This window comes from Budorcas taxicolor, chromosome 11 (assembly GCF_023091745.1).
Source record: "Budorcas taxicolor isolate Tak-1 chromosome 11, Takin1.1, whole genome shotgun sequence".
In the NCBI taxonomy this organism is placed as follows: Eukaryota; Metazoa; Chordata; class Mammalia; order Artiodactyla; family Bovidae; genus Budorcas; species Budorcas taxicolor.
The window spans coordinates 70,247,156-70,271,947 of NC_068920.1; the positions used below are offsets into that span (position 1 = coordinate 70,247,156).

Sequence of the window (24,792 nt, forward strand, 5' to 3'; positions counted from 1 at the left end):
CAGAGAAGCCCCAAACCTCCCATCACTCAGACCTACTCCTTCTGCATCCAAACTTTCAACCATGTCTAAACTGTATGATTTAATTGGCTTTGGAACCCATTGGTAGAGAAACCACAGCCTATTTCAAGGAAGCTAGAGTCATTTCCTGCAAATCCATGACTGTATTCTAGGCCATATCACTGAGGTCTCCTCAACCAAATGCTCAGATAGTTTAGCCACAGACTCATTGCTCAAGAAAAGCAGATGTAAACAGTGGTCAAGGTCACTTATCAAAGTTAGCCTGTAACAGAATTTAAATTACATTCCAGAAGACACCGAGAAACCAACCATATTCCTCCAGTCCTAGTCTATAAACCTCCTCCCCAACATACAGCCTGATTTCTTTCTGACAAATATTTCGATTCAGTTGAATCACATTAGTCTCCTCTGTTTGGGTTTTCTGAGCAGAAAAAAGAAGTGTAAGTTACAATAGAATTTGCCTCAGATTAAATCTCAATTTAACAGTAGTTGGGGTCTGAGAGTGACACATACCCACGCTGGCAGCTGCTCTGGTTTTGTTGAGGACATAGGACTGACTTGCAGGATTCTCTCCAACCAGAACCACGCTCAGGTGTGGCCGCTTGTTGCCTGACGCCACCCACTCTTCCACCTCCTGCCGCACTTCCTGCTTGATCTGCTCAGCAAGTTTCTTTCCAGAAATGATAACAGCTTCATTTCTGCAGAAGGCAACAGAATCACAAAAACAAATAGCTTGAATTTTTGTAAAGAATAAAGACTACAAAAGTGTTATTAAGTACCAAAAACTTGGGGTGGAAGGGGAGGAGGAATTGGAAGAAGATGGTCAAAAGGCATAGTGGGCCCTTCTATGTATTGGTCCCCCATTCAAGGATTCACCAACCCATGGGCTGAAGATACTTGGAGGGAAATTCCAAAAAGCAAAACATGAATTTGCCCTGCACCTAGCAACTGTTTACATAGCATTTACATTGTATTTACAACTATCTACACAGCATTTACATGGTATTAGGTATTTTAAATAAATAATCTAGAGATGATTTAAAGTATATGGAAGGATAGGTTATATACAAATACCATGCCATTTTATATAAGGGACTTAGAGCATCTGGGAATTTTGGTATCCTTGGGGTTCCTGAAACAATCCTACTCATATAATGAAGGATGACTGTACAAACTTCTAGTTATAAGATTAATAAGCACTAGGGACATAATGTACTATATACAGTGAAGACTTTAGTTACCACTGCTGTATAATATATAGAAGGCTTGCTAAAATAAGAGATCCTAAGAGTTCTCATCACAAGGAGAATTTTTATATTTTTTATTTTTATAACAATATCTATATGAGGGTTTCTCTGGTGATCAGTGGTTAAGAATCTGCCTTGCAATGCAGAGGACACAGGTTTGATCCCTGGTCCAGAAGATCCCACATGCCACAGGACAACTGAGCCCATGGGCCACAACAAGACAAAAGCCACCGCAATGAGAAGCTGGAGCACCACAGCTAGAGAGTAGCCCGGCTTGCCAAAACTAGAGAAAGAATGCGTGCAGGAAGAAAGACCCAGCACAGCCAAAGATTAAATAAATATTTTTTAAAAACATACATCTATATGAAATGATGAATTTTAACTAAACCTATTGTGGTAATCATTTCACAATGTAGGTAAATCACACCATCAGGCAGTATACCTTAAACTTACACAGAGATCCATGTCAATTGTTGTTGTTAAGTTGCTAGGTCATGTCCGACTTTCCTGAGACCCCATGGACTGTAGCCCACCAGGGTCCTCTGTTCTTGGGATTTCCTAGACAGAATACTGGAGTGGGCTGCCATTTCCTTCTCCAGGGGATCTTCCTGACCCAGGGATCAAACGTGTGTCTCCTGTATTGCAGGTGGATTCTTCATCACTGAGTTACTAAGGATGTGATGTATGTCAATTACTTCTGAGTAAAACTGGAAAAAACAAACTTTCCCAAACTAAAAGTTTAGATTAGACTACATAGTTCCTAATCAAGGGACAACTAAAATCTGAAGGAGAGGTTCAAGTGGTAAATCTGTGTCCAGCTACATATTTAAGAAAATAAAATTGATTGAAATAATTACTACCATTAATTCTAAACTTGGAGAATTTAAGTAACTGATAACTACTACTTGACATAATGTCATGTCACTAGATGTCATGTGTAGCTCTTCTGAATCCAGAGTCTAGGTTCTTAATACTATACCATCCTGCCTCCTGATGTCTGACAACTGTAGGCAAAAAAAAAAAATGTTGTTAATTTGCAATGTTGTTAATTTGTTTGATCTCTCACCACTGTGGTGTTAGTTTGTTCTCTATGCTTATATGCCATTTGTAGTTTACATTTTGCCCGTGTTAGCATCTAGTCATATGTTTTGAATCATTTCCCAGTTAGTGAACTGGCTTTTAATCTACATGTACTTTAAAATATTTAAATAATATTATGCAGTTAAACCAATAAACAATATACTGGACAATACCTACTGCAAAATTTCAGGCTAAAATTGAAGAAAATCAGGAAAACCACTAGGCCATCCAGGTACGACCTAAATCAAACCCCTTATGATTATACAATGGAGGTGACAAATAGATTCAAGGGATTAGATCTGGTAGACAGAGTGCCTAAAGAACCATGGATGGAGGTTTAACATTGTACAGGAGGCAGTGATCAACCATCCCAAAGAAAAAGAAATGCAAGAAGGCAAAGTGGTTGTCTGAGGAGGCTTTACAAATAGCTGAGGAAAGAAGAGAAGCAAAAAGCAAGGGAGAAAGGCAAAGATATACCTGACTGAATACAGAGTTCCAGGGAATAGCAAAGACAGCTAAGAAATTCTTCTTAAGTGAACAATGCAAACAAATAGAGGAAATTAATAGGATGGGAAAGACTAGAGATCTGTTCAAGAAAACTGGAGATATTAAGTGAACATTTCATGCATGATGGAAAGTACAAAGAACAGAAAGGGTAGGGGACTCAACAGAAGCAGAAGAGATTAAGAAGTGGCAAGTATACACAGAAGAACTATACAAAAAAGGTCTTAATGACCTGGATAAAGTGCTACACTCAATATGTCAGCAAATTTGGAAAACTCAGGAGTGGCTACGGGACTGGAAAAATTAGTCTTCATTCCAATCTCAAAGAAGGGCAACACCAAAGAATGTTCAAACTACCACACAATTACACTCATTTCACATGCTAGCAAGGTAATGCTCAAAATCCTTCAAGCTAGGCTTCAGCAGGATGAACTGAGAACTTCCAGAGGTACAAGCTGGGTTTAGAAAAGGCAGAAGGACCAGAGACCAAATTGCCAACATTTGTTGGATCACAGAGAAAGCAAGTGAATTCCAGAAAAACATCTATTTCTGCTTCATTGATTACGTACACTAAAGCCTTTGACTGTGTGGATCACTACAAACTGTGGAAAATTCTTCAAGAGATGGGAATACCAGACCACCTGACTTGCCGCCTGAGAAATCTGTATGCAGGTCAAGAAGCAACAGTTAGAACTGGACATGGAACAACAGACTGGTTCCAAATCAGGAAAGGAGTATGTCAAGGCTGCGTACTGTCACCCTGCTTATTTAACTTATATGCAGAGTACATCATGAGAAATGCTGGGCTGGATGAAGCACAAGCTGGAATCAAGACTGCTGGGAGAAATATCAATAACCTCAGATATGGAGATGACACCACCCTCCTGGCAGAAATTGAAGAACTAAAGAGCCTCTTGATTAGGATGAAAGAGAAGAGTGAAAAAGGTGGCTTAAAATTCAACATTCCAAAAACTAAGATCATGGCATTCAGTCCCATCACTTCATGATAAATAGAAGGGGGGGAAGTGGAAACAGTGACAGATTTTATCTTCTTGGGCTCCAAAATCACTGCAGATCGTGATTGCAGCCGTGAAATTAAAAGACACTTGCTCCTTGGAAGAAAAGCTATGATAAACCTAGACAGCATATTAAAAAGCAGAGACATCACTTTGCCGACAAAGGTCCATAGTCAAAGCTATGGTTTTTCCAGTAGTCGTTTACAGATGTAAAAGTTGGACCATAAAGAAGGCTGAACGCCGAAGAACTGATGCTTTTGAACTGTGGTGCTGGAGAAGACTCTTGAGAGTCTCTTGGATGGCGAAGAGATCAAACCAGTCAATCCTAAGGGAAATCAACCCTGACTATGCACTGAAAGGACTGCTGCTTGAAGCTAAAGCTCCAATACTTTGGCCACTTAATGGGAACAGCCAACTCACTGGAAAAGACCCTGATACTGGGAAAGATTGAGGGCAGAAGGAGAAGCGTGCCACAGAGAATGAGTCAGTTAGATGGCATCACCGACTCAATGGACATGCTGCTGCTGCTGCTAAGTCACTTCAGTCGTGTGACTCTGTGCGATGCCATAGACGGCAGCCCACCAGGCTCCCCCGTCCCTGGGACTCTCCAGGCAAGAACACTGGAGTGGGTTGCCATATCCTTCTCCAATGCATGAAAGTGAAAAGTGAAAGGGAAGTCACTCAGTCATGTCCAACTCTTCACGACCCCATGGACTGCAGCCTACCAGGCTCCTCCATCCATGGGATTTTCCAGGTAAGAGTACTGGAGTGGGGTGCCATTATGAGCAAACTCCAGGAGATGGTGAAGAACAGGGAAATCTGGCGTGCTGCAGTCCACGGGGTCACAAAGAGTCAGACACAGCAATGACAACTCCTCTCCATAGTCCTTCCTCGAAACGATTTTTCAGAAGGATAGGGATTGTGGACTTCCCTGGTGGTACAGTGGATAAGAATCCACCTTCCAACGCAGGGGACACAGTTTCAATCCCTGATCCAGGAAAATCCCACATACCTCAGGGCAGCTAAGCCCATGTGGCATAGCTAGGAAGCCATCGCTCTACGGCCTGTGAGCTGCCCCTACAGAAGCCCGCACACCTAAAGCCCATGCTCTGCAGCAAGCCATGCCACGCAATGAGAAGCCTGTGCACTGTAACGAGGAGTAGCCCCTGTGTGCAGCAGCTAGAGACAGCCATCACACAGCAAGGAAGACCCAGCACAACCAAAAATTAATTTTAAAAGAATAGGGATTGGAAGGGGAACTAGGGCAAATCCATCTCATCGATGGCAGTGTGCTCTACCACAAGACCTCAGTTCCCCATCCATGGCTGACACACCAGGAGTATCTGATGCCCAGAACAATTTCTAGGCTGGCCTGCAGTCTAGTTGGTCCAAAAGCTTATGCATCAGGAGTAGTGGTAGGGAACCAGATCAGTAAGAGCCTCTCTCTGACCTACATTCACATATGAGAATCACAGGGATGAGAAACTGCTTGTTAGGGGACAGACAATAAGACAACTCAGATCTAGAAGAACCTGTAGTCCCTCAAATATGTTCAAATCTCTGAAAGTCTATCTCTCCCTAATCACAACTGATTATGCAGCTCTTCCTGGGTTCCAATGTGGAAGATTCCTGGCTTTCTTATTTCCACATATATCTGTACAGTAAAGTTCACATTACTTGAAGTAGAATAAGAAAGTGTACATTAAGAAAAAGGACCCCCACTGAAAACAAGACTTTCCCTTCAGATTTTTGTCCCCAGTGTCATAAGGAATGCTACAACTCAACATTAATTAAGAATATAATTCTTTGAAACACTGAAACAGTCTATTTCCCCTTATAGCACATATTTTTTTTTTAACAGCACATATTTAACACTCAGGGATGACATCAAGGTACTGGATATTTTGTGTGGTCAGATATAATTGATTTGCCAGGCCACCGTTAATTAAAAATGTTAAAGCTAACGCTCTAACAGTCTAAGTCTTCAATGCCTGCTTTTAAGTTGCATTGTGATTAAATACCTACTTTAAACCAAGTCTCAGTGTCTTACATGTAATGCAGTCATTTCATACCTAAACCTTATATTAATTTGTATTTCCATCTTTTGAGATATTAACATGGTATCAACGGACTTCCCTGGTGGTCCTGTGGCTAAGAGGAACCCACACTCCCAATGCAGGGGCCCCGAGTTCAATCCCTGGTCAGGGAACTACACCCCACATGCCACAACTAAGATCCCACATGTAGCAACTAAGACCTGGAAAATAAATAAATTAAATAAACATTTTTAAAAGATACCACAATTTTATAGCAAACCAAATGCTTTTACCTAGATTTTACTTGATAATACTAGTAGAGTGTAAAATATGTAACAACATTTCATATATATTCATGGTATATTACGGAAATTAAGGAAAACACATTAATATTTACAAATCCATTTCAGATTTAGGGTTGAAGGGAACTTCTTCAAAAGGGCTTTGCTGATACAAGTACCCCTGGCAACATTCTTGATCTATGATAATACCGAAAAGATCTGGCCTGGGACAGAAATAGAGTGAAAGATTAGTTTAAAAGGGCTTAGGACAGTAATTTATATTGAATGAAATAAGATATAAAGTGCTAAGCATATATATTAACTAAAAATTAATTTCTAACTCTCTTCTGTTGGTTAGATTTACAGAGACACATCTTTAACAATACAATAGATATATTTATTTATTTATATACTCATAAGGATCTATAAAAAATATTGAGTGAAGTTAGATTCCACTTCATTAAAAAATTCCTTTTGAAAGTAGTAAACGGAAGAGAAAACGGTAGCAGCACATTTGGGCTAAGCATGATATAATAAAGCTAAGGACACAGGGTTCTGGAAGAAACGAGTGTTCCAAATTTCAGAGGCAAGTTCTGGATGTTATGCCAATTTGCTTTAAAAAAAAAAAAAAAAAAAGTCAAACAGTAACAAGAGCCAAAACAAAGCCACAGTGCAATAAGTATTGTTCATAATATAATTGTTTCAGCTTTCCTCCTTGGACCACAGCTCTGCCAAATGTGAAACACAGTCCTATGAGGGCCTCATTATCTAATTTCCCAACTTTTTAACTTTTTTTGCTGAAGGGCAGATAAAGTTACTGCTGCTGCTGCTGCTAAGTCGCTTCAGTCGTGTCCGACTCTGTGCGACCCCATAGACGGCAGCCCACCAGGCTCCCCCGACCCTGGGATTCTCCAGGCAGGAACACTGGAGTGGGTTGCCATTTCCTTCTCCAATGCATGAAAGTGAAAAGTGAAAGTAAAGTCACTCAGTCATGCCGACTCTTAGCGACCCCATGGACTGCAGCCTACCAGGCTCTTCCAGCCATGGGATTTTCCAGGCAAGAGTACTGGAATGGGGTGCCATTGCCTTCCCCGAAAGTTACTGCTACCCCAGAATAAATGGAAATGGAGACTGAATTAGTCCCACAGGGAATCCAAAATGTATTAACCATATTAGCTAACACTTATTTAGAAGTGCCTTCACAAATGTGTTTAGGAAAATTTCCCTTAAAATTATGAATCAACAGACTAGAAAGGACTGAAGGACTGTCCAAATAAAATTAAAAACCAAAATCTGTCAGTAGTATCTTCACTCTCCTAATTTAATGGATTATAGTACTAGATTTTCCATGAAAAATTAGTATCAGATATAATTTACAATTCATGATCATGACTTATTTTGGAAAGAGTTCTGTTATCTACTAACTAGTCAGTAATGAGTAAACAAAGACACAGAGGGAGATGGAACTCTATATTTATTAAACACTAGACATTTCAGTTAGAGCTTTACATACATCACTCTCAGTCACTTCAGTTCAGTTCAGTTCAGTCGCTCAGTCGTGTCCGACTCTTTGCGACCCCATGAATCGCATCACGCCAGGCCTCCCTGTCCATCACCAACTCCCTTAAATTAGTTCACTTGGTCACAGAAATAATTGTATTGGTCTCAGTTAACTTGGGACTATTATAATAAGCCCATTATACAGAACAAGAAACTGAAACAATAGTAACAAAATTCAAACACAAACTTCTGCCTCCAAAGTTCTTTTTTTTTTCTATACCCCATGGTCTACAATACTATCTAACCATGAAAACTCTCACACTACCCCCACCCACCCACCCAAAGGAACACATGCAGACCTATAGTTTTAAAAGACATTTTATTTTTACCAACTAGCAGTAATCAAAGCAATACATCAGAAGCCTGAATACTAAATGTACTTACTACCTTCAGAGATGTGGAAACCTATTCATCCAGAAAAGTAAAAGGAGGACACTGGTTACTAGACAGCGTGAGCAAACTGTTCCAGTTCTTTAAATTACAAATTGGAAGCTCCTTATAAATCTCCTTCCAATCATGGAACCACATGTGGCCAGAACTCAGGAAGGGAGTAAGAGGGAGGAGAACAGAGAGTAAGAAAACATGGGGCTGGAAAGGCAGATCAGGGTCAGACTAAGAAAATCCTTGAACATCTCCTCGGAAATCTTCCAACAATGCATTAGAGACTTCCCTGATGGTCCAGTGGCTAGAACTCGGACCTCCCAATGCAGGGGGTCAGTTCCATCCCTGGTCAGGGAACTAGATCCCACTTCGCACAACTAAGACCCAGTACAGCCTAATAAATTAATATTTTTATGTCAATGAATTAGTTTTATTTTTGGTTGTGCTGGGCCTTCATTGTTGCCTGCGGGCTTTCTCTGGTTGCGGCAAGCAGGGGCTACTCTTTCTTGCCAAGCGCAGGCTTCTCACGGTGGTGGCTTCTCTTGCGGCCCTGGGAGCATAGGCGGCCAGGGAGCACGGGCTCTAGGGCTTGCGGGCTTCAGTTAACTGCAACTGGGAGGCTTAGTATTTATGGCACATGGGCTCAGCTGCTCCACCGCATGTGGAATCTTCCCCGACCAGGGATCCAGCCTGTGCTCCTTCATTGGCAGGTGGATTCTTATCCATTGTACCACCAGGGAAGTCTCAAATATTTTTTTTTTAATGCATTAATCCCCATTCTGTGTTCCAACAGCACCTTGGAAAACATCTCTAACAGCATTTTACACTGATTGGAAATTACACACTGTTCTGCCCCTTAACAGGTAGGGAAGTTCCACTAAAGAAAGAGCCGTTTTTTTTTTTTTTTACCATCTCTGAATAATGCACAGCCTAGCACAGTACCTGGATAAAGGGGCTGCTGTTACAAATAAGCTCTAAAGACTGAAAGGAAAGAGGGTGCATATATTTCGGGAACTGAAATCACAGCGCTCCCTCCCCCCAAAACTCTTCAATCTATGTTTAGAATGGGAATTTGTGGTCCAGAGAGATCATGAAATATGTATAACCTCCCAAGATGCTGGGAGGGATTGGGGGCAGGAGGAGAAGGGGACGACAGAGGATGAGATGGCTGGATGGCATCACCGACTTGATAGACATGAGTTTGAGTGAACTCCGGGAGTTGGTGATGGACAGGGAGGCCTAGCATGCTGCGATTCATGGGGTCGCAAAGAGTAGGACACGACTGAACGACTGAACTGAACTGAAGAAAACTCAAACGGAGCTTTCCCTCTTCTCTTCCCGGGTGTTCACCACCTCAGTTTACTTGATCTGGCACTGACCAACTCCAGGCGGGCTGCAGTCACAGTCCCGGGGACCACTGCACGTTGATTATTCTCTTGGGAGGGAAAGGAGCAGCTTGTAGAGCAGCTTGAGCCACATCCACAACCTGGAGGAAGAGGGAAGTGCTGGTACCGGGCGAGCAAAGCTTGTGGATTTCATCAGACTGCTTTAACCCTCTCCGCCGCTAGGGTTCCGGGAAGGGGCGGGTCGCAGAAGGCTGCTTAGTTACAACTCTTACTCGCGCTGGCCAAAACGTCTCGGCTTTCCAGCTCTCGGTTTCACGGCCAAGGTCGGTCCTGGCCTGTGACTTCTGTATGCTCCCACGTAAATCGTGGCGCCCCAGAGCCCGCCTGCACCTCTGCTCCACACCGTGGGCGCCGTCCCACCGGCGGACTGGCCTCGGGACAGGGCAACGCCCGGAGCTTGCCGGAGACCAGCTCCTTCCCGAAAGGCGGGCTCCCGGGCTCAGCCCACACGCCGAGCGAGAGCCCGAGCGGTACACTGAGGCCACGCTGGGCTGCCGCGTCGCCCCGCCACACCCCTCTCTGTGACCACCACCGCCCGGGACCGAGATGCTCCAGAAAGGCGTACCTAGGCGGGCCGGCTCTCAGCTCCCCTCGGTTTTCCGCTCTGACCCAGCCCGCCGACCCTCTTACCGCACTGCCGAGAGGTGGAAAGGGCGTTGATGGAGGCGGCCACTCTGCGCGGACCGGAGCAGTCGGGTGACCAGAGTGGTTATAAAGGAGGTTGCGGCCATCGTCAGCGCGGGGAAAGATACGCGCGCTGACCGCACGGTTATACCGCTGCAGCGTGGCAGGCCTCGCCTCCTGCCGGCACCCATTGGTCCCTGCCGCTCTCCACTTGCAGTCTGTTGGGCCGCTGGAGCTGAAGGAGCCAATCGTTGTCTTCCTTTACCTTGGAGAAGCCCCGGCATGACTCTGAAGACTGGAGAGCTTGCCTAGACTGGCTGAGGAAGGCAAGCGCCCCTGGCAAAAGTCTTCAGGGATGCCCGGCCATGTCATTCATTCATTGAGCAAATATCTTGAGTGCCTACTGTGTGCCAGACGCTGTTAAGAGTGGATAAAAAGATCGGAAGACGGAATAGCAGCTAGTATAAGTAGAAGAAAGGTGCAGTTAGAAAACAACTATTTGGCAAAATCATAGTAAAAATTGTTCAGTGAACAATTGTTCAATTGACATCAATGAATGTCAAAACAACTGATTGAAGTTGGATGAGGAACAAGTGATCTATATATAGATTTGCTAGATCTTGCAAACAAAAATACAAGATGCCCAATTAAACTTGGGAGGACGAGTCATACTTTACTAAAAAAGCTTTCATCTGGCGACTTCCCTGGTGGTACACTGGTTAAGAATCTGCCTTCCCCGCAGGGTGCCAGGGTTCCATCCCTGGTCCAGGAACTAAGATCCCATGTATGGCAGGACAACTAAGTTCGTGCAGAGCAACTACCAAAGCCTGCCAGCTCTGCAAGAAGAGAAGCCAACGCAATTAGAGAGTAACCCCTAGCTCACCTCAACTAGAGAAAGCCCTTGCCTAGCAACAAAGACCCAGCAGAGTAAAAAACACAAAAACAGTATTAATCTGTTATCGGGAATTCAGATTAAACTTGGCTTCCTGTATTTTATCTGTCTGGCAGCCTTATTTGCATAGTCTCAAAGTATCTCTCCCACAAAGTATTTTTATTAATAGCAAATGAGGGAAATGGCACATTTACAGTGGAGAAACCTGACAGTCATTACCTTAAACAAGTGATCAAAATTAACACCACCAGTAACAGGACAAGCACACATTATATGAAGGAGGACACATCAGTTTATAAGTCATAGCCAGCCTGAATATTGAATGGAGTGATTTTCTTAAACCATTGAATTCCCTAAACTCATTACAGATTTCTTATTTACACACATAGAGGAGGGATCATAGACCTGGAATGTTAAAACAGGAAAAAGCCACAGTCCTGAAATTTTGGAAGGTATTAGTAAATCTAAACACAAGAAAGTATCAGACAACTCAAAACTGAGAGAGGTTCCACAAGAAAAGCACCCGGTACTCTTCAAAAACCTCAAAGTCACGAAAGACAAAGGATGAGGTACTTTTCTAGATCAAATGACCCTGAGCATGATACTTAAATGTAACACGTGATTCCAGCCCCACCCCACCCCCACAATTACTTTTCTTTTTCCTTCATTCTTCTTTTTCTCTCTTTTTTTCCTATAAAGGACATAGCAAACTCTGGGAGATGGTGAAGGATAGGGAAGGCTGGCATGCTGCAGTCCGTGGGGTCTCAAAGAGTCCGACACAACTGAGCAACTGAACAAGAACCTCGATATTCCACGTTCCAGGGTCTACTAAGGCTTCTACTTTAGCTTCAGATTTTCTTCCTTTCCACTTTCTGTTAGAATCATTAGATGATGAGGGTGGTTCTCTCACCCATCCAGAAACAAGAGTGGCTCCTAACATAGTTAATAAACCTCTTCCCTTTAAAGCGATGGGACAATCAGGCACAAACAGCAAGGAATGTAGAAACCATTGGCCACTGATGTTGCACATAAGGCATTCCAGGAAAGTGCACCCCTGCCTCTTCCCTGACACCCCCTCACTCCTTATGATTGCTAAGGTTTCCAATTCTTCAGGTTAAGACTGAAAATGTTGCACTGTTCCAGGAAAGGGAATCCTTTCTAGGGCCCCTGTGTGGGCTCTTAGCGAATACTCAGAAATTGTCTAAGGAGACACATGTACTGACAAGGCAAGAGACTTTATTGGGAAGTGTCTCCAGTCAGAGCTTCAGGGTAAGGGAACCCAGGAGAACTACTTTACCATGAGGCTCACAGTCTTGGGTTTTATGGTGATGGGTTGTCTCTGGCCAATCATTCTGACTCAGGGTCATTCCTGGTAGCACACAAATCGCTCAGCCAAGAGGGATCCAGTGAGAAGATTCTGGGAAACTGGTAGGACATATGAACTAGTGTCTCTCCCTTTGACCTTTCCCGAATTCTTCCGGTTGGTGGTAGCTTGTTAGTTCTAGGTTCCTTACCAGGACCTCCTGTTGTAAGTGGTTAATGTTGTGTCCAGTCCAGGCAGACAGCTTTTGTCAGTGTCTCCCCTAACAGCACTAGTATCTGTAAGGAATTCTTTCAAGTAGCCTGCTACATCAATGACCACCTGAGGCAAGGCATTAGTTATGTAGATTGTATCTCTAGGCAGAGTCACTTTTGGCCTTGGGCCCCCTCAGTCTTCTGATTGCAAAACCCTCAATGGCTAAGGGGCCCCGGAGGCTCTCTGGTGTTTGAGGCATTCCCTCTTCCAACCCCCCACAGGGCATGTTTATTACTATCCTCCCTCCCATGCCCCTTTTGTCCACACGGGGTACACTGGTCCTATCCAGGTACCCGTGGGACTAAGGGTCTGCAAGGATCAAATCAGTCCAGAAAAACCAGTTTCCCCTTTGTTGGCCTTTGAGTGATCAAAACCACTGCCATCATCTAGGCCTTTTGCCTATTTCTCTGGGTGTGTTCAGTCTTTTCAGCCAGATCCCTATTATTGAAAAACAACTAAGCCAATTGGAAGAAATCATTCATCAGGAGTCTGGGGATCAGCAGTTGTTTTCTGAATTTTGTGCCTAATGTCTGGGGCACTGTGGGCTATGAAATTCATAACCAAAATATTTTGTACCTCAGGGAGGAGGGAGCTTTGTTTGTATGGGATCCTGACCCTGTAGGCTGGGTCAGTTAATATGTCCTCTGTGTCCTTCCTAAAGTTTATACCTCTGAGCTACATATGTCTTAAATTCCTTTTGGGTTCCATTGCCAAGATACAAAATTTGAATATCTCACTCCATTTAAATATCCTAACTCATATTGTGGCCAAATCAAATTACATAATCTAGTAAATTTTTTCTGTTTTAATTCCTGTTGTCTTAATTTTTCCCAATCCCATCCCAGAGTATATGGCCCAGAGGGGACAGGATTGATACAGCCTGACCCGTTTCAGGCCTGAACCTGAGGTGACTTGCTAACTCCCGTGCTATCTAGAGGTTTCATTCTGCCGTCAAAACTCACCATTTCCTTCCCTGGCAGTCTAGTAGTCAGGACTCCACACTTTCAGTGTAGGGGGTGCAGCTTCAGTCCCTAGTTGGGGAACTCAGATCCTGCAAGCTGTGTGGTGTGGCAAAAAAGAAAAAAATCCACCAGGCACTTAAGAGTTTAGATGTTATCCCTTCCAAGGTAGTCTCCCAAGCAGATGTTAGTGCCCAAAAAGTTGTTGCAAAGGAATGGTACAGAAGATATCACTCAGTGTGGATGATCAGCAGGAGCTGACCTAGCTGCAAGTTGGAAATAAAGGGTCAGCACTTGTCAACAGAGGGCTTCCCAGGTGGCGCTAGTGGTAAAGAACCCACCTGCCAAAACAGGAGACGTAAGAGATGCGGGTTCGATCCCTAGGTCCGGAAGATTGCCTGGAGGTGGGCGTGGCAACCCACTCTAGTATTCTTGCCTGGAGAATCCCATGGGCAAAGGAGCTTGGGCTACAGTCCATGGGGTCACAAAGAGTCGGACATAATTGAAGCAACTTAGCACACATGCACTTGTCAACAGAAAGTACATCTTGGTAGCCACACCAGTGTTCTGGGGTTAAGAAAAGAAAGAAACGGAATAGGAATGAACACAGAAGAAAAAGTTCAGAGTCAGAAGAACAGTATAAATTATCAAAACCTCCAGCAATATTTCTGTCCTAGACCTGCTGTTGGATGTGCATAAGCATAGCCATTCCACACCATCTTTCTATAATAAACCATGTTAATTGCCATCATTCCTCTAGTCTGGACCTAGGTTCTGCATTAGAGCCCCAAAGCATTCTGGGTTGACCAGTCTGATAAAATGGGTACACATCAGCAGAGCGTCCTCCCTGGTACACCTGGCTCATGTGTCCCACAGCCCATCTAGGACCAACCCCTAATTCTCAATATTTTCTTATCTTATCATTGTCCCTTCACGGCTTGCCAGCTGAAAACCTGCAAGCTAGATTGGGACTTGAACCCATGGTCTTTTTTCTTTTATTTACTTATTTATTTTTATTTTTGACTGTGCTGGGTCTTCATTGCTGTGCACGGGCTTTCTCTAGTTTTAGCAAGTAGGAGCTACTCTTCATCGCAGTGTGCAGGCTTCTCATTGTGGTGGCTTCTCGTTTCAGAGCACATGCTCTAGGGTGTGCAGGCTTCAGCTGTTGCAGTTCAAGGGTTCTAGAACGCAGGCCCAGTAGTTGTGGTGCACTGGCTTAACTGTCTTGCAGCATGTGAAGTCTTTTTGGACCAGAGATTGAACCCATGGCCCCTGCATTGGCAGGCAGGTTCTCAACCACTGGACCACCAGAAAAGTCCCCCATGGTCCTTTAATTGAGATCACACACCTAGTCTCAGGATCTAATGAAGTTCAGGTTCTTGATATCTTGTCACAGGACAAATTCAGTGAGACACAAACTGATATGTAAGAAAAGGACTTATTTAGAAAGCAACAGACTCCACAGACAAGGTGTGGGCCATCTCAGAAGGCAAAATACAGCATGATTGGTTTTTATGGGCTGGGTAATTTCATAGGCTAATGAGTGAGAGGATTATTCCAACTATTTCAGGGAAGAGGGGATTTCTAGGAAATGGACCCACTTTTGGGCCTCTTCCAGTTGGTCTCAGAATTGTCATGGCACCTGTGGATGTGTCACTTGACATCCTAATGTATTACAATGACTATATAATGAGGCTCCAGTTCCATTGGAAGTCAAATCTTCTGCCATCTTGGACCTAGCTGGTTCTAACCAGTTTTTCTCATATCCTATGGCTATGTCAGGGCTTCCCTGGTGGCTCAATGGTAAAGAATCCACCTGCTTATGCAGAAGATGTGGATTCAATCCTTGGGTCGGGAAGATCCCCTGGAGAAGGAAATGGCAACCCACTCTGGTATTCTTGCCTGGGAAATCCCATGGACAGAGGAGCCTGATAGCCTACAGTCCATGGGGATACAAAAGTGTCAGACAGGACTTAGCAACTAAACAACAACAGCAACATGGCTATGTCATTCTTTTAAAAGTTGTGCCATGCCCCCTTCCCTCCTGTTTCAATATGATGTGGGCTTATTAAACCGAGACCATTCATATCTCCTGACTCGTTTCATTTATGCAAGTACAAACCTCCTTTATAACCAAACATCTATTAACAATCCTTCTAATAATAACTAAGCTTTACTGAATACTTGCAATGTGTCAGGCACTGTTTTATGACCTTGCATATATTATCCTATTTAACTTTCACAGTAACCCTATGAAGTAAGTGCCATTATTACCTCCATCTTACAGATAGGGAAAATGAGGCATAGGAAGTTTAAGGAACATGTCCAAGGTCAGGGAGCTAGTAAGGGGAGGGCAGAGATTGATGCCAGACAGACTGGCTCCAGAGCCCATGCTCTGCTATTAGCTACAATTTATTGAGCACTTCTTTGGTGTCAGACACTGGGTTCTCTTGGACTGCAAGGAGATCAAACCAGTCCATTCTAAAGGAAATCAGTCCTGAATATCCATTGGAAGGACTGATACTAAAGCTGAAACTCCAATACTTTGGCCACGATCCAAAGAACTGACCCACTGGAAAAGACCCTGATGCTGGGAAAGATGGAAGGCAGGAGGAGAAGGGGACGATAGAGGATGAGATGGTTGGATGGCATTACCGACTCAATGGACATGAGTTCGAGTAAGTTCTGGGAGTTGGTGATGGACAGGGAAGCCTGGCATGCTGCAGTCCATGGGGTCACAAAGAGATGGACATGACTGAGCAACTGAACAGAACCGAATTGGGTTCAGAAGCATCTTCTTTGATCCCAACAATCCTGTGGGGTACATATTATGCGGAAAGAGCTGAGACTCAGCTCTTGCCTGAAGTCATTCACCAGCAAGATAAGCTAGATGGGCCTGACATGGAAGCCTTGCCTCTAGCCCTCCACTTCATGTGGCCTGAATATTTAATAAACAGATAAGGAGAAACCCAGACTACACCCAGGCAAAGTAACTTAGAACAATAAAGGGGTGAGAGAGAACAGTGGGGCAGACAAGGCCATTGTGGTAGAACCCACAGAGTTGGTAGCTAAACTCTAAGAGTGTTCCATGTCTAGAAGGAACCCACAGAGATTATGAACACCAATCCATTCCACCAACCATCAAACCTCCAGCGTAACTGATTTACTTGAAGAAATCAAGGACTCATTATCATCCCAGAGCAATTTCTAAGTAAGGATTATGCCAGGCATCCCTCGTGATCTGGAACTCATAATGGCACCAGAACAGCCACTACAGTTGTGAAACATTGAAATATTTCTGTATCAATCAGTGAAACCTGCTCTCCTAAGCTCTCTGATTGTCTACCGAACCCTGGCTTCTCTCCCTAGGGAAATCAATATTGACACCCAGACCATGATCCTGCTTTCACAGTAGGCCAGTTTAGAACACGTCTATCCATCTCATATCCCCTGAATTTCTCTTATCTTGGAACATACTATTTTTTGGCCAATGTACCTTCTATTTTAATACCACTAAAGTAGATAGCACTAAGACAGGCAGACCAGTCTCTAGAACATTCGACCAGAGAGAGCCGTGACTTTTTTCTTACTATGACAGCAATGTGTGTTCTTTATTTAAAACACACACACAGGTGTAGAGTTAGGTTGTTTATTTGACTTTTTTCTTGTTTCTTGAGGTATGCCAGGATTGCTCTGAACTTTCCCCTTAGCACTGCTTTTACAGTGTCCCACAGGTTTTGGATTGTTGTGTTTTCATTTTCATTTGTTTCTATGCATATTTTGATTTCTTTTTTGATTTCTTCTGTGATTTGTTGGTTATTCAGCAGCGTGTTGTTCAGCTTCCATATGTTGGAATTTTAAATACTTTTTCTCCTGTAATTGAGATCTAATCTTACTGCATTGTGGTCAGAAAAGATGCTTGGAATGATTTCAATTTTTTTGAATTTACCAAGGCTAGATTTATGGCCCAGGATGTGATCTATCCTGGAGAAGGTTCTGTGTGCGCTTGAGAAAAAGGTGAAATTCACTGTTTTGGGGTGAAATGTCCTATAGATATCAATTAGGTCTAACTGGTCTATTGTATCATTTAAAGTGTGTGTTTCCTTGTTAATTTTCTGTTTAGTTGATCTATATAGGTGTTAGTGGGGTATTAAAGTCTCCCACTATTATTGTGTTATTGTTAATTTCCCCTTTCATACTTGTTAGCATTTGTCTTACATATTGCGGTGCTCCTATGTTGGGTGCATATATATTTATAATTGTTATATCTTCTTCTTGGATTGATCCTTTGATCATTGTGTAGTGTCCTTCTTTGTCTCTTTTCACAGCCTTTGTTTTAAAGTCTATTTTATCTGATATGAGTATTGCTACTCCTGCTTTCTTTTGGTCTCTATTTGCATGGAAAATCTTTTTCCAGCCCTTCACTTTCAGTCTGTATGTGTCTGCTGTTTTGAGGTGGGTCTTTTGTAGACAACATATATAGGGGTCTTGTTTTTGTTTCCATTCAGCCAGTCTTTGTCTTTTGGTTGGGGCATTCAACCCATTTATGTTTAAGGTAATTATTGACTAAAGACCTATATATAGAAAACTATAAAACACTGATGAAAGAAATCAAAGAGGACACTAATAGATGGAGAAATATACCATGTTCATGGATAAGAAGAATCAATATAGTGAACATGAGTATACTACCCAAAGCAATTTATAGAGTCAATGCAATCCCTATCAAGCTACCAACGGTATTTTTCACAGAGCTAGAACAAATAATTTCACAATTTGTATGGAAATACGAAAAACCTCGAATAGCCAAGGCAAACTTGAGAAAGAAGAATAGAACAAGAGGAATCAACCTGCCTGACTTCAGGCTCTACTACAAAGCCACAGTCATCAAGACGGTATGGTACTGGCACAAAAACAGAAATATAGATCAATGGAACAAAATAGAAAGCCCAGAGATAAATCCATGCACCTATGGACACTTAATCTTTGACAAAGGAGGCAAGAATATACAATGGATTAAAGACAATCTCTTTAACAAATAGTGCTGGGAAAACTGGTCAACCACTTGTAAAAGAATGAAACTAGAACACTTTCTAACACCATACACAAAAATAAACTCAAAATGGATTAAAGATCTAAATGTAAGACCAGAAACTATAAAACTCCTAGAGGAGAACATAGGCAAAACACTCTCCGACATACATCACAGCAGGATTCTCTATGACCCACCTCCCAGAATATTGGAAATAAAAGCAAAAACAAACAAATGGGACCTAATTAAACTTAAAAGCTTCTGTACAAAGGAAACTATAAGCAAGGTGAAAAGACAGCTTTCAGAATGGGAGAAAATAATAGCAAATGAAGCAACTGACAAACAACTAATCTCAAAAATATACAAGCAACTCCTGCAGCTCAATTCCAGAAAAATAAACGACCCAATCAAAAAATGGGACAAAGAACTAAATAGACATTTCTCCAAAGAAGACATACAGATGGCTAATAAACACATGAAAAGATGCTCAACATCACTCATTATCAGAGAAATGCAAATCAAAACCACAATGATGTACCATTTCACGCCAGTCAGAATGGCTGCGATCCAAAAGTCTACAAGCAATAAATGCTGGAGAGGGTGTGGAGAAAAGGGAACCCTCTTACACTGTTGGTGGGAATGCAAACTAGTACAGCCACTATGGAGAACAGTGTGGAGATTCCTTAAAAAATTGCAAATAGAACTGCCTTATGACCCAGCAATCCCACTGCTGGGCATACACACCGAGGAAACCAGAATTGAAAGAGACACGTGTACCCCAATGCTCATCGCAGCACTGTTGATAATAGCCAGCGCACGGAAGCAACCTAGATGTCCATCAGCAGAGGAACGGATAAGAAAGCTGTGGTACATTTACACAATGGAGTATTACTCAGCCATTAAAAAGAATACATTTGAATCAGTTCTAATAAGATGGATGAAACTGGAGCCTATTATACAGAGTGAAGCAAGCCAGAAAGAAAAACACCAATACAGTATACTAACGCATATATATGAAATTTAGAAAGATGGTAACGATAACCTTGTATGCGAGACAACAAAAGAGACACAGATGTATAGAACAGTCTTTTGGACTCTGTGGGAGAGGGAGAGGGTGGGATGATTTGGGAGAATGGCATTGAAACATGTACAATATCATACATGAAACGAATCTCCAGTCCAGGTTCGATGTATGATACTGGATGCTTGGGGCTGGTGCACTGAGATGACCCAGATGGTACGGGGAGGGAGGAGGGAGGGGGGTTCAGGATGGGGAACATGTGTATACCTGTGGCGGATTCGTGTTGATGTATGACAAAACCAATACATTATTGTAAAGTAATTAACCTCCAATTAAAATAAATAAATTTATATTTAAAACACACACACACACACACACATATGCATGCACACTGGAAACTACCCAAAAAAAGACTAAGAAGGAGAGACAAAATAACACTCCAGCACCAATCAGAAACACTCAGGATTAGGTAAATGGCACTGTGCTTGGACGTAAGGATATTTTTTTAAAGTTGAAGAAGTTGCACACTGGTTCTAGCCCAGTGAGGTGGAAGACAAATCATGTTAATAGTTGAGTAGGTAAGTGCCAGAGGTTTGCCCAGGGGTCTTGAGAAGCTGAGTAGAGGGACCCCTGACTCTAGGCAAAGTACTATCCTTGCTTTTAGACTGGAGTCGTCTTTATGGCCATAGGGAAAGTGTAGCCTTGGGGAAGCAGGCTGAGGAGCATGTTCAGCCTTTTTGGACGGGCCATAGAGCAGATAGAAAAAAGGAGAGCTTACAGCTCACAGGCAGTAATTCACCTCAACTCATAAAAGCTGAGAACTTTGTACAGAAGACTGCACAGAAGGCTTCAGTGATTTACAGGCCCACTTTGCATATCTCCTTCATGAACCATTATGGGGTGAAAGGCATCTGGTTAAGGATCCTGTGGCTGGAAAATACCAATCTCAGAATTTCCAGGATTTAGGTTCTTTCTTCAAGTCTTCTCTTTCTTATCTTTGAACTGGGGGTGACTTCTGTAAAGCATTCCAGATACTGGAGGAGTATGTGTCGCACCCTGACTATTGCAGAAAAGAGTCTATTCTTACTCTATGATGGATCTGTTCCTTTGACTTTAACCTTTGCTTTTTGTTGCTTTTGTTATTATAATCATACATAATAGCCTGCCTTTTCATACTGTTCCTGAAGGGAACCCTGCCCCTCTGCCTGGCTGTAAACTAATTGTTCAGCTCACAGGGAGATGATCTGACCCTGCCACCTGTGAATGACTGTAAGAATGAAGAGATTAACACATCCTCTCCCTGAGGCTGGCCATTCCAGGAGGTATTGGCAAGATAATGGCTTCTACTTTACTTCCTCAATTCGGCCCCCTCTCTGTTCTATAAGAGAAACTGGGATCCAGACCCCCACAAGATGGTTACCTTGAAACGTTTGTCTGCTATCTTTGGTCAGTTGACTAAAGCCATACTACTTGCCTCAACAGCTCATCTCTCGGATTTATTGACCTGCTGAGTGGCAAGCAGAGCGAGCTTGGACTTGGGTAACATGAGGAGATGCAATTCAGTTTTCTTCTAATTTCAAAAGGAAGCAAGGGAACCTTATTTGACAGGATAGGAAAGTGGGCAGAGAGTCAGAGTGTGGAGAAAAGGGAACTAAATTTGTAGACAATTAACCATGTGCAAGGAACTGTGCTAGAAACTTCCCCTATATCTACTCATATAATCCTAATATTTCTGTGATGTCAATATATTATTATAACTATTATAAAAGAAGCAACAAACTCACAAAGTTAGTTTGTCCATGACCACCAGCTAGTAATGGCAGTGCCAGGATTAAACATAGGTCTGTCTCCATCCAAAATTCATGTTCTTTCACAAAATGTGTCAGTCACAGCTGTGTGAGGTCAGTTTGAAGAGAGGTCTCTTGTCAGAATGCAGTGGTTGTGTGAGAAGAAGCACACTGACTGAAACCATCCACCCTGGTCAGGCACCATAATAAACATTTGTGTCAATTATTTTACTACAGGAGGTCCTGGTAAGGAACACGGAACTAACAAGTCACCACCAACTGGAAAAGTTCAGGAAAGGTCAAAAGGAGACACCACCTCCCACCTACCAGAATTCTCAGTGGCATCCATCTTGGCTGAGCAATGCGTGCACCACCTAGAAGGACCCCTGAGTCAGAATGATTGACCAAAACAACCTGGAAACTAATCCCATTATCATAAAACTTGAAACTGCAAGATACGTGGCAGAGCAGTTCTCCCGGGTTCTGCTAGCCTACTGCTCTAAAGAACCCTTCCCAGTAAAATCTCTTGCTTTGTCAGCACGTGTGTCTCCTCTGACAATTCCTTCCCAAGTGTTAGACAAGAGCCTACTCTTGGGCCCTGGAAGGGGTCCCCTTTCCTGCAACAGTCGGAAGGGAGCAACTGGAACAGGACGGCTGACAAGCTTATGGACCATTTAAGGACATGATCCTCCATGAAGGTTGTATTAGTACTTTATTAGCCTGCCTGCCCTCCCGACTTCTTCTTTTCCTTCTCATCTTTTTCCTCCTTTTTCTTCTTTTTGGCCTGCCAAAAAGAACTCATACTAAATGTTTACCATTTACAAAAGTTTTGTATGGTTTTTTAAAGGAGAGAGATGATTTTTAATCACTTTAAACAAAGTGGTTAAAAATTCATGTTTCTGACAGCAGTACTAAAAATTGCTATGAAAAATATTGTTTTCCATTTTTTTCAGACTTCAGTACTTATTGCCAATTCATCATGTTCTTGTTTATTATCTCCTTATAATTAATTACAAATAAATCAAAACATTTTATCATGAAAAAAATTCTACACACTTTCTACTTGTCCTCATTTTATTACATTCAAGATTAAAAGTGGTGGTAATAATGAGGGAGATGATTAGCTGCAGACAGCAACATACCTAACAAGTGGCACTTACTATGTGCCAGCACTGTTCTAAATGCTTTATGCTTCATAACTCATTTAATCCCCACCATAATCCCATAAAGCAGTATACTGATATTATCCTCATTTTGCAGAATATGAAACTAAGGCACAGAGTGGTTAATAACTTCCTGAAGATCACACAGCTAGTAAATGGCAAATCTAATTTTCAAATCCATTTTCTTTCTTAAGAAACTAGAAAAATAGCTTTTGAATTTTAGTAGAAAAAAAAGATGTCAGCAACACAATCTTTAGTTTCTGAGACTAATAATAATAGCCAACATATACTAGCACTGTTCTGAGTATTTTACATCTATTGTCCTATTATTGTCCCTATTTTACAGACAAGAAACCTGAGGTACAAAGAGATTAAATAACTTGCCCTAGGTGCACAGCTAGTAAGTGGCAGAGTTAAAATACAAACGAAAAGGGCAAAAATATACGAGAAAAGGCATTAAAAACTTTATAGAGTCATTGGGGTCTCTGTGACTGAGGACAATATGACCCAAATTCTTGTCACCTTTTCTCACTCAGGAGTACACTTTCAGTGGGCTTATATGAGACCATGTATATGAAATTTTTGAAATTGTAAAGAACTACAGAATTTAAAGAATCTTTCGTGTGATTAAAAAGACTGATGCAAAAAAGAATGCACTTTCAGAGAAGGCTGCTCTTCACCGCAGGACATGCCTGGGTGACAAAGGTTTTCATCAGTACATTTGGTTTCTGCCTGACTCTCTTCCTCCTCACTGATGGCATTTACACAGCCTCTCACCTAATCACCACAATGGAACAAGAAGATGAAAATGCACTCAAAAGATTTCCCCAAGGTCACCACATTTATAAACTCTCCCTTTGGTTCTCTTCCTGGAACTTTCAAGATTAGTCATAAGTTGGGATTTCTCTTTCACCACTTGTGGTCTGAGTCCTAAGATAACAGGTAGGGACAGCTTAGCTACTTCACTGTCTTGTCTTTTTCCATCCACTTGTGACAGGGACTAAAACACAGGCTGCCAAGAGCACAGACATGCTGGGAGGGGTAAGAACTTTGCTGTGACCAAAGAGGGAAGGCAGACTGGCTTGAGCAAGGTTGTGTTCAGGCAAAGCTGGAGTTTACCAAATGATGAGACAGGGCACTTACACAGAATGAAAATGCAAGGTTGCAAATCCTGCCCGAGGGAGCTGGAAAGGGGAACTGTGTGATGAATAGGGGTGGGCAGGGGAGGTGTGGGAGAGGTTCAGAAAAGGCAATATTGGCTGCGGTATAATTTGCTGCTTAGCTTCTGCTTTCAGCATCTGCTGTGACCAGATGGTGTGCAGTGATCTCTCTGGCTAACTGAGCCAAGAAAGGAGGAAAACCTCACCAGTATTTGTAAACTATAGACTGTGTCTGCGGGGAGCAAATTACCCTGTAGCAATTAGCAATTTCTATTTCAATATTTTACTCTTTCTCTCTCTCAGAAGTCTTATCATTTTTAAAAACTTTTTTATATTTATATTTTATTATTTTTGATATTGAAGTGTGATTGCCTTACAATTTTACATTAGTTTCAGGTCAATATTTTTATACATAAATGATCACCACCATAAATCTAGTTACCAAGCAAAGTTATTAAAATACTATTGACTATATTCCTTATGTCCTGTGTTACATCTCTATGACTAAATAAATTATTTTGACTGAAAGTTGGTATCTGTTAATCTTCCTCATCTATTTCACTCATCTCCCCCTACCCTCACCCCTAGCCCTGGCAACCACCAAGTTGCTGTGTATATGAGTCTGTTTCTGTTTCATGATGTTTGTTCATTCTGAAATCTTATGTTTGGTCCCTAAGTGATCTATATTGATATCCTGGTCAAAGTTTGACCTGGGATGTTTCCTGAATTCTTAAGGCTCTCCCACCTCCCCTCTGCTCTCAAATCTAGCTATCTGGAAAGGTTTTCTAATAAATGGCTGGCTTTTCATATCCTCAGTGATTCTCCAACTTAGAGAACAATTCCAGTAAAAGGGAGAAAAACTTTCATGAATTTCCTTCTCCTCATGTTGTCTGGAAATATTTTTAACAACAATTACATTATTTAAATAATATAAATTATTATGAAAGTATAAATTTCCAAATGTACTTACGTTTATTATAGCTTTTAAACAGCTATCAAATCACACAGTTATAAATTAAACACCAACAAAGCTAATAAAGGAAAGTTGA

At 42.2% G+C, this 24,792-nt stretch overlaps 1 protein-coding gene across 1 annotated transcript in view; it reads right to left on the reverse strand.

Annotated features, from left to right (window-relative positions):
• Positions 1-10,260, reverse strand: part of MTHFD2 (methylenetetrahydrofolate dehydrogenase (NADP+ dependent) 2, methenyltetrahydrofolate cyclohydrolase) — a 30,914-nt gene extending 20,654 nt beyond the window's left edge. The window contains exons 1-2 of the mRNA XM_052648840.1: positions 10,160-10,260; positions 532-716 (exon numbers count right to left, since the gene is read on the reverse strand). Of these exons, the coding sequence (XP_052504800.1) occupies positions 532-716; positions 10,160-10,260 (286 nt within the window). The remainder of the gene's footprint in view (positions 1-531; positions 717-10,159) is intronic.
• Positions 10,261-24,792: the final 14,532 nt, after the last annotated feature.